We start from the raw sequence: 10,478 nt of genomic DNA, 5'->3' as shown, positions 1-10,478 counted from the left end.
GGTTTCAGACCAGGTCATTCTACTCTGAACATGCTGCTTCTGCCGTCTCAACAATGTATGGAGGTCTTCAATGCCAAACAAGAAATCAGAGCCGTCTCCCTTAACATATCACGTGCCTTCGATACGGTCTGGCACCCCGCTCCGCTCACCAAAGTCTCCTCCTATGATATCCATGGAATTATCCACGCATGGCTTGCAGACTTCCTCTCTGGTCGTAGTAAACGTGTGGCCCTGAATGGATTTCTCTCATTTCCCCTTCCTGTTCAGGCTGGAGTTCCCCAAGGCAGTGTTCTCGGCCCTGTGCTTTTTCTGGTCTTCATCAACGATCTCTCTGACTCTCTTGAAAATCCTCTCTATCTCTTTGCTGATGACGCCACTCTCTGCCGCTCCATTCCTCATCCCTCAGATCGGCAGTCTGCAGCCTCCTCACTCTCTGCAGACATGGACAAAATCAGACTGGTCAAACAAGTGGAACAAGTCTTTCAATCCTGACAAATCTCACACTCTTACTATGTCTCTCCGAAAAGACCGACTGGCCAACCCTCCCATCTACGTTCTCAACAATCCTATCCAAGAAGTTCTGTCACTCAAGGTTTTGGGTCTCACTATCTGCCATGATCTTTCCTGGCAAAACCACATTTCCAAGCTGGCCTCCAAAGCCAGTCGTCGACGGGGCATCCTCCGTCGTGCGAAGTCCTTCCTTGGCACACCTGAGATCCTTACCACATACACGGCTTTCATCCGCAGCTCAATGGAATACTGCTCTCCCCTCTGGGCTGGTGCTCCTGCCTCACACCTAGCACAACTTCATGCTGTGGAAATAAAAGCTTTCAGGATCATTGGAATCTCCCACGATGAAGCTGATTGTGAGGGTCTTTCACTAACTCACCGCAGGCAAGTAGGTGTTCTGTCTTCTAGCGACTCCTATCCGGCCTAGCTCACCCAGCTCTATCTGTGCTGTCCCCCAAATATTCCTGCAGATCGCACAAGATCTGCCAGCAACCCTCTTGCGGTGAAATTGACAAAATCAAGACTCTCTGCCCACCTTCACACTTTCATTCCCCTTTACTTCCACCTCTGGAACAAACTCCCTCACTCTCTTCAATCCCACTCCTCCCTCCAGGTCTTTAAAACAGCTGTTCACCACCACCTCTTATCTTCCCCCATCCAAAACCTTGATCTTTTCTAGCCCCGTTAATTCACCCCACATCCACATTTTTTGAAATACCAACTTATTTCCTGGAAGTCATAGCAATGTCCATCTGTTTTATACCTCTCCCACCCCCTGCTCCTCCCCCCCACCCCCCCAAGCCCTCTCCCTCCCACAGATCTCACGATGTCCCTGTTCTCTGCTGTTGTACATGTGTGCTTCCTTCTCTCTCCCCATCTTGATCTCTACTTCCGGAGTCTCCCGCTCCCTTTATTGTATGTTTTGTGTGTCCGTTTTTTTTTGTGATTAATGGTAGTTCTCTATCTTGTATACAAAAAAAACAATAAACAACAACAAACAAACAGGTGGAGTGGTGCAATTCTGCTACCAATGAGGTGGCAGAATTCCAATTCCAATTCAAACCAATTCAAGAAAATGTAATCATTTAGTCCTTGTCACACACCCAACCTGTCCACTAAATTTTGTCCAAATCTATCCATCCTGTTCACAAACAGACAAGGGTTAAAATATAACCTCTGTCCACCTTCAGTGCCAGAGGTAATAAATACTTAGTTTTTACCAGGAACAAGTCTGGAAACGAAAGTATGGTGTTACTCGGTCCCTCAGTGGTGATTCGGGAGAAAATCTAAGTTACAAATACGATAGCTCGTCTGGAGAGGGCCAAGTTCTCAGAATTGACCAAAAAACGATGATATGTGCTTGTTCAGCATCTGGAGAAAAAAGCATGGGTAAACCGTGCGCGTCGTCATCCGAGGGGTGTGGTGTGTGCGTGTGTGTGTGTGTAAAAAGCTGGCAAGGCACAGAAGGACAGCTTGCACCAGACCACCGGAACAGGACCAAAGCCGCGCACGGGCAAGGCTCGTATCAGACAGGTTTCGTTTTGTCTGGTCATCTCTCCCGGTTATTGGCCTCCCCAAGTGAAGGTTATTTTTTTTAAGCTGACTGGTTTTGGGAGGCATGGTGTTAATCTATTCATTGGATACTGTCTGTGATTGCCGCTACATGGCAGTGTTCTTCTTCCTCCCCTTTTCTCCCCATAATAAATTCCGCTTTTAATGAAACCTTTTGTGGTCGTCGAGAGCGGGCGACATTGCGCTTCGGGAAATTGCCCTGTTAACCCATCAGACAGGCAGATTGGTTTCGTGCTAAAAAGCGCAACAAATGCAGAACCCCCAAGAAAGCGTGCTCAGTTCTTCCTGTCCCCATATAGGCTGCGTTCTTATGTTCTGAGATGCCGATCAAAATTAACTGGAAGGACGTGGAGATCTTTTCGTTCCATACCCGCCGGGCAGTACAACAGTCGTTATCCAGATAATATGGTTCCTGGAGGGAGGCATTCTTTTCGGAGTTTCTCTTGAGATACACGTGAGTACTCCAAAACCCTATTAAGAATGATTATTTGCCAAAGTGGACAGAGTGTTAAAACCCTGCACTGCAGAAAGAAGAATATCCGTTTAATTTTGCAGGTGCCAAACTTACCTCAATTCATCATTGCTTCTTGCACGTCCAGCAACCCTGGAAGGCGAAAGGTGTGAAACTATTAGAACCGGACAAAAAGTAATAACGATTTCATATTATGAGCAATATAGTAGAGATTCATTTTGATATCCAAGAAAGAGCTAACAATAGTGAGCACGATACACAATATTATAACAAAATTAAGAAACAGAAAGTGAATGACGACATCTAGAAACGCATTTCAAACAGCAGATAATAAAAGGTTAGACATCAAGAGGATCAGTCTGTTAGTTATTTGTGGGGCCATTCCATCCCAAGGTGAACCCAGGAGAAGAGATGGGTATTTTTAGGTCATCTCATCTCAATTATTGAAGAGATGAGCTTATAAAATGGGTCGTGATGTCCGGATGTATATCCGTCCGATCGTCCATCCGTCCGTTAACTTTTTGCTGCTTTTGCTACTCCATCCTTATCACCCGGCTGATTGCTCTGAAACTTGACAAATGAATACAAGACAGTAGCCGGCACAATCACACGGCCTTCAATTACTCGATTTCAGATCATGAGGTTCCCAATAGTAGTAGTAAATGGTTTTATTCAACCGATCATAAACATTCAGACAGAGAAGACAGAAATTGCAGCTAAATAGTACATTGTAAGATCATTAAATTGTGTACTAGTTAACATGCTGAAAGTGGACATTATAACAAAAGACAAAGCCACAAACAGATTTGATAACTAAAAGTCAGAGGCAAAACCATCTACATTATACATGTGACAGTGTAAACAATTTAAAAAAAGACAAGGCATTGAACAGTTTGACATCTACACATACTAATAGTGGGGTGCCCGGCCACTCAGTCATTTCAAATTGATGCAAAAGTTTCGTTTTCAGTACCAATTTGAAGGTAAGGGCCTATAGAACAATTTTGGTTCGAATGTCAAGCACTCATATAAAAAAAAATTTTTAGCAGGGATTTCGAGGATTCTTTTCGTCACGAATCTTCCCCATACCCACCTGTGTTGTCATCCAAAGGGTCCCTCAACTCTTGTACCAAGTCAGATTTGTTGGTATACATCATGGAAGCCAGTACGAGTAGCACCATTTCTGTCGACAAGGAGCTAGTTGCGCCAGATGTTTCCGACTTCATTGTTATTGACGGTGGAGTACTGATACACTCACTTCCTGGTACAACTGTCCAAGGAAACACCTTTGATTCATATTTCGACAAGGCATTCTGCCCAAAAGTTCGCTACGACTTGAAAAGATCGACAAGAGTAGACACTGTCTGGGACCAGTATCGTGCACTGACAATCAAAGGAGGCACAAGGGAAAAACGACGAACATGCACCCGACAACGCATATCTGGTACTGCCAAAATCCCAGGAAATTGGCAGAGGTTTCTGGCGAACGTTGATAACAAGAAGGAGCTGTTCTCATTCCTGTCAAAAAAGATAACGGAAGGACAGTTCCCAGATGACAAGGATGTCTACATCGCTGCAGGTGATCAAGTCCACCATGTTGGAAACAGTCCACCAATGGATCAATGCAACCATGAGGAAGCTGACACTCGTGTCCTAGTACATCTCCTTCATGCCCTCTAAACATCGTCACTTGGGATGGTTCATACTGGAGAAACAGATGTTGTCGTAATCCTTCTGAGTAACTTCCATCACATCAAGGCTCTGAATCCGGCCGCAGAAATCTGGATCTCCTTCAAAGCGGGAAAGACAGCCAGAATGATCTCCCTGAACACTGTCGCCCAAACCTGGGCACGACAACGTGCAAAGCCATGGCCCTCTTCCATGCATTCACTGGATCAGACAGCACTTCTTCCTTCAAGTTTAAGGGTAAGCAAAGTTTAAGGGCAAAGTTGAAGTGCACACGTCTGTGCAAGTGCAAATGCGAGAAGTAGCTGGACCAGAACAATTTCCAATACTGACATGTATATATGGTCGATTTGTTAGCCACTTTCTTATTAAGACTATTGTTCAAGGAGTTATTCAAGCAATTGTCGAAGCAGTTACTCACCACCATATTGTAGCACAGTTAAAAGATAAATAAAAATGTCACTATATCATTGGGTCCGAGTATAATTGTCCAGTTTATTTTTTTTAAACATGCTTCAGCTTACCGGGCCTATTACCCTTGGTCTTGTTTTGTGGATATGCGCCGATACCGGCAAAATTATTGCTTCTGTGGGCAATATGCTTGAAATACAAGTTGCTACTCCTGATCCTGAATCCATACATACCTCATATGTTCAGATTGGATAATCCAATCAAAAGTTATAACAGTTTCCATATTTCGCATAGGCCAGTGGGTGGGTGAGGGGGGGTGGGGTTCGGAACCCCCTCCCCCCCCCCCACGTCCCCAGAAGCCCCATTTTTGATCTGAGTGCTTGACACTCGAACCAAAATTGTTCTATAGGCCCTTACCTTCAAATTGGTAATGAAAACTAAACTTTTGCATCAATTTGAAATTAAAAGAAAAAATTACCCATGCACGGCCCCCCACTATAAGGAATAACAAGGAATACAAACAAATTTCAAGGTGAGGGGAGAGGTCCCTTGTACTTAAAAAATATTTTAATTTCATTCCCTTGTACTCATTAGACGTGAGCAATTGGCCTGCAAAACCCAGACAAATTTCAAACCTGCGTTGTTTCAAGGTTGAAATATCACAAAACTGAAGGGCCGGATTATAATGAATGTACGATTGTCCTGGAATGATTCGGAGAGCTCTTTTCTGAACCAGTTCCAAATCGTTACTTTGGCGTTAGACCAGAGGGGGTTAAACTCCAAACTTCGGACGCCAACTCGTCCCTTATTTACCAGCTGATTGTTCTGAAACCCGATACAGCCCTTCTACTCAATGGACCGCACAATCCCCCAGGGCTTCGATTTTTCGATTTCGGATCATGGTGGTATCCAGAGGGGGAAATAGGGGAGGGGGGAGAGGTGCGCGTGGGGTTACCCCCTGAAACTTCGGTTCCCTAATCGTCCCTTATTTACCAACCGATTGCTCTGTAACCCGATACAACATTTTGTTACGGATTCGTCACTTCCGTTGTGGTGGTTTGCATCCACTGTAAATATTTCTGATTCCATGTACTATTATTGTTTTCAAAAGGTTTATTGTCCATGAACTGTTTTCAAAAGGTAAAAAAGTTAATGTTAAAAGAAACAGGAAACCGGATCGGGAACCGGACGACGAGGAGGAAGAGGAGAAAAAGAGGGGGAGAGAATGAGTCGGAGAAGAAAGCCGAGTTGCTCCGAGTTCTGAAGCGAACGTTGGCGAGCAAGAGTCACCAGCGAACTTTCGGGTTCCCGGGAAAGGGGTCCCTGTGATAGAGTTGTCATCACTGTGACCGATCAACCTGCGTGTCAGGTTTTTGGTGGTGGATTCCGAGAATTATCGCCGGGCCGTTACGTCTCAAGAGCTGGTCGTCGGCCATTTTGACTTGCGCAGGACTTGTGCTTCGCTCGCGGTTTCGTCTCTTTTCGACCATTTTCACCGCATTCATACGTCAATCTGGGGCGTGTGTGTGACGTGGCTTTTTGAAGGTTACTTCGTCCATACACGAGGGAGTGATCTCTCAGTCGTCTGTAGGGCACCTTTAGATTTCCCAGTCGCCTTGAGGGCGCCTTTGTTCAGCTTCGGCTGTGTGACTGTACTTGCCATCCGCACGGGATTCTGGTCTCGAGTGCACATCGTTCTGGCGATCGCGGGAGCACGTCAACTTTGGCTTGGAGCCGGGAATAAGAGACATTGGGAATGTTCTTGGTTCACTCACTTGGAGCGCAGTGAGTTATATATTACAAAACTGATGGTACCATCATAGGATATTTGATTGTACTTTTGATTACTATTATTGTTGTACCGTTATTCTTGTGTGATCTTAATACAGTATTTGTTTGTGAGTAACAATTGGGGTGGCTTCTCCATTGATCTTTGACATACAGAATAACACATTTTTCTGCCGTGACTCCTTTTGGGGCTCGGAGGTACACCGTGACCAGGGGGTCGGGGAGGAGCACGTAACAATTTCTACTCAATGGTCTACACTCTACAGGATCGCACAGTCTCAGATTTTTTCAATTTCACATTTTCTCAATTTGAATCATGGGGGCTCCCAAGGTAGTGGGAGGTGCAGGGGTGGTGGGAGGGGGAAAGAGTTACCCCCGGAAACTTCAGATCCCTACTCTTCCCTTATTTACCAACCGATTGCTCTGAAACCCGATACAACCTTTCCACTCGGTCAATAAATGACCGTCAGCCCACTCAGGGGCTATGTTTTTTTTATATTGGATGCTCATTTTTCAACACTTATAATTATCCCTGTGCAACAATTCATTTCATCCACCACCAAAGGTGGATGGCGGTTATATTTTCACCCCTGTTTGTCTGACTGCAAGCAGGATATTACAGACCAATTCAGACTCAAACTAGAACGGTACTCTTGGACGTCATGACATGCCTTTGCCCACATTATTAAATCATTATACATACTTGTACCAAGTTTGATTTAAGCCCCTTCAGCTGTTCTCAAGGATCACATTTTGACCTGACATGACCTCTGACCTTTGACACCGAAATCCAATCAGTTCATCTTTTCATCATAACATATACTTATGCCAAGTTTGGTCAAAATACCATTACTGGTTCGCAAGTGAATGCATCAACAGAATTTGTACAGACCTCTGACCTTTTGCCTCGACCCCATAATCTAATCCATTTAGCTTTATCTATCTATAATTCCAGTAATCTCTGTGTGTATGTATGTATGTATGTATGTATGTATGTATGTATGTATGTATGTATGTATGTATGTATGTATGTATGTCTGTGACCGCTGTTTCTCGACAACCACGGGTCCGATATACTTGAAACTTGCCAGGTATATTGCTGGGGACCCGAGGATGTGCCTTTTCAAGGTTTCATATTGTTGCGAATATGGAATTTGGCCTCCATATCCGCTTGTAAATATTCCCCTATTTTCTCCGATACTCCCCAACTCTCCCTTACCCCATTCCCTAGTCCCATTGTCTGTAAACAACACCCATTAGAGCCGATCTTCCCCTTCATCCCCCCATTAAATGTCGTGCCCAGGTCCCCCGCACCACACGTAGACAATTATAGGACATCTTGCTAGTTATTCTTAATCTATGTCAGTTAAGGACTTGTTTCCATTAATTATGACTCTTCGTTGCACCAGAATGTGATTATATGGCACCTGTTAGGAAGTTTAGGACCTCCCCATACCTCTCCGCATCTCTTCCCCATGAAGAAGCGCCAACTACAACAACAACAACAAAAGAGGGGGGCGGCGCGGTGACGGCATGGGGAGTGGGCGTCCTCCTTCCGGCTCGGTTAGCCGCCATTGACCACGCGCTCCACGGGGTTACCACGAAGGGGCTCCCTGTCGGCCCCTCGTCAAGGGCGGAGCCGGTAACCCCCGCACCCAATGAGAAGCCATGGGCCGAGGCCATCTGGGGCGGCGCTAACGAGCCGAGGGCGTGTCACTCCCCGCCGGATATACGCGGCCCCGCGCCGGACGTGACGTCAGATGCGCCCCGAGCTTGGAAGGACAAGACGCCACCCTCCCGAGCGCTGAGCGACCTCCCCGGCATCTCCACCAAAGTCGCGACCCACGAGCGCTGAGCGACCTCCCCGCATCTGCTGGACACCACCGTACGTGATTCTGTCCCTGAGCCAGGTGCACCTGAGCCATCGACTGCCGCTTTCCTTGCCATCAAATCCCGTGTGAGTCAGCGTTGTCCCGTTTATCTGTGGTCTGTCTAGGGTTAATATAAGAGTGTGTCTAAGTGCCTGTCTTCCTATGATGTCCCTCTCGTCCCTGTAATCTAACCTTTTCCGTACGAATATACTTGAGAATCGAAACGTTGGTGTCGTATTGTGTGATTGTAATCCAGCCGGGTGTCTTCTCTTTCCTATTGAGCCAGCATAGCGCGGCTCGTCAACGTCGAGTATAGTCGGGTAATTTGTGGTAATTTGTGCGGACACGACGGCCATTCCGCTCGGCCCACTTTAACATCAAAGTCGTGTCTGTAACAATTGGTGTCGGGAGTGAGATTCGAGGCCCGACCAAATTTTGAAAAAAAAAACGAATAGAGGAAAAAAAAAAAATTTGGTCAAAATTTGGAGCGGCCGAAATTTGTATTTGTTTTACGAAACTCGAATTTTGCAAGTCGCGCTATGGCGGATCAAGACGGCTGGGGTCCGGTAGGGGAGAGTGAAGCAGGGTCGGTCCAGGACCAGATTGAGGGACATGAGGGACAGGAGGAGAGCGAAGCAGTGAGGGCGGCAGGGTCGCAAAATAGCGTTGTCACGCACGAGGTGGCCACGGCGTCCACGCCCGCGGCAGCGCCCCTGGTGGATTCGAACCTTTTCCTCCTGCAAATGAGGGCCCTTATGGAACAAATGGTGGGAATGAGGGCTGATAGAAAGCGATTGAGTGACCGATTGGATGAGCAATTGGGGGTAATGGGGAACCGGATGGATGCTCAGGGTGAGCGATTAGAGGGCCAAATGGGGGTAATGAGGGACGAAGCGAGGGGTACTGGTGAGGGGTTAGACAAGAAATTTGGGAAGTTAGACAATAATTTTGAGGAGTTAGACAAGAAATTTGGGAAGTTAGACAATAATTTTGAGGAGTTAGACAAGAAATTTGGGAAGTTAGACAAAAATTTTGAGGGGTTAGACAATGGGATAAAAGAGGTGAGAAATGGGTTAACGGGGGTAGAAAACAGAATGGCCGCTCAAGAGAATCAAATGGAAGGGATGCAAAAAGGGTTAGAGGGGTTAGAAAACACCATGGAAGGCAAATTGAGGGACATGAGGGACCAAGCGGAAAGGGAAGTTAACCAAATGGGGCAGCAGATAGAGGGGGTCAGAATGGGGGTAGAAACCAAACTGGATGCTCACAGGGAGGAAATGGAGCAGATGAGGGTGGCATCTGGGCAGGAGATGCAAGTGATGGGAGAGGAGATCAGAAGAGGAGTGAGTGAGGAGGTCGGAGGAGTGCGCGAGGAGGTGAGGCACTGTGAGGAGCACATGGAAAAGGAGGTGAGAAAGGGGACTGTAAAGTTACAGGGGGGCATAGAGGTCCTGACGCAGGAGGTGGAACAGCTGACGGAGGGACAAAAAGAACTAACGGAGCAGGTTCAAAGGAACACTGCGGTATTAGGAGGGTTAAAAGTGACACAGAAAGAACTAAAAGACGACTTAATAGCGACAAAGAGGGAATGTCAGATGGTACGTGAGGGACTGACAACGAGGTTGGACGAGGTGATAGAGGTAATGGAGACGAAGGACCGGCAGGTGAGGACGCACATGGAAACGGTCAAGGTAGCCTTGGAGGACGAGCTTGAGGAGACGTACCGGGGAATAAAAGAGGTGAAGCACAAATTAGAAGAAGTGGAAGAAGGGATGAGCGAAATTAAGAAGCGACGGAGAGGGGATAACAAAGAGATAAAAGAGGAGATAAAAGAATTGGTCCAAAGTCTGTGTTTGGATCGTGATGATGTGCTCATTAACCGGATGAGGGATTCGCAGGTGATGGAGGAGAAGCGAAGAGGAAGAGGACCCGGTGTAAGTGGTGACCAATATGGTCGCGCGTATGATGCGCCAGGGGATTTAAGAGGCTTGGGGGTCGAGATAGACCCGGGTGTTCGTGAGAGGCCGTTGGTGAAGTGTGTGACAGGTCTGGTGTGCGAAAGAGGAGGTGTGCGAGAAAGTCCGACTCTGGGGTGTGTGAGGAAAAAGTGCGTGCCAAGGAGTGAGGGTGCTGGCGAGAGTGAGTCGGTCGTAGCGTGTGTGCGAGGG

The 10,478-nt window shown here is 46.7% G+C and overlaps 1 protein-coding gene across 9 annotated transcripts in view; it reads right to left on the bottom strand.

The window, feature by feature from the left end:
• Nucleotides 1–10,478, bottom strand: part of LOC137420643 (7SK snRNA methylphosphate capping enzyme) — a 69,788-nt gene that overhangs the window by 29,053 nt on the left and 30,257 nt on the right. For all 9 annotated transcript variants that reach the window (XM_078772455.1, XM_078772462.1, XM_078772456.1 and 6 more), the window contains one exon: nt 2,651–2,686. In XM_078772455.1, coding sequence (XP_078628581.1) covers nt 2,651–2,686 — 36 coding nt within the window. The remainder of the gene's footprint in view (nt 1–2,650; nt 2,687–10,478) is intronic.

The sequence above is a fragment of the Myxine glutinosa genome, chromosome 2 (assembly GCF_964187855.1).
Source record: "Myxine glutinosa chromosome 2, kmMyxGlut1.1, whole genome shotgun sequence".
Taxonomy (NCBI): Eukaryota; Metazoa; Chordata; class Myxini; order Myxiniformes; family Myxinidae; genus Myxine; species Myxine glutinosa.
This window is presented reverse-complemented; position numbering and strand designations above follow the sequence as displayed.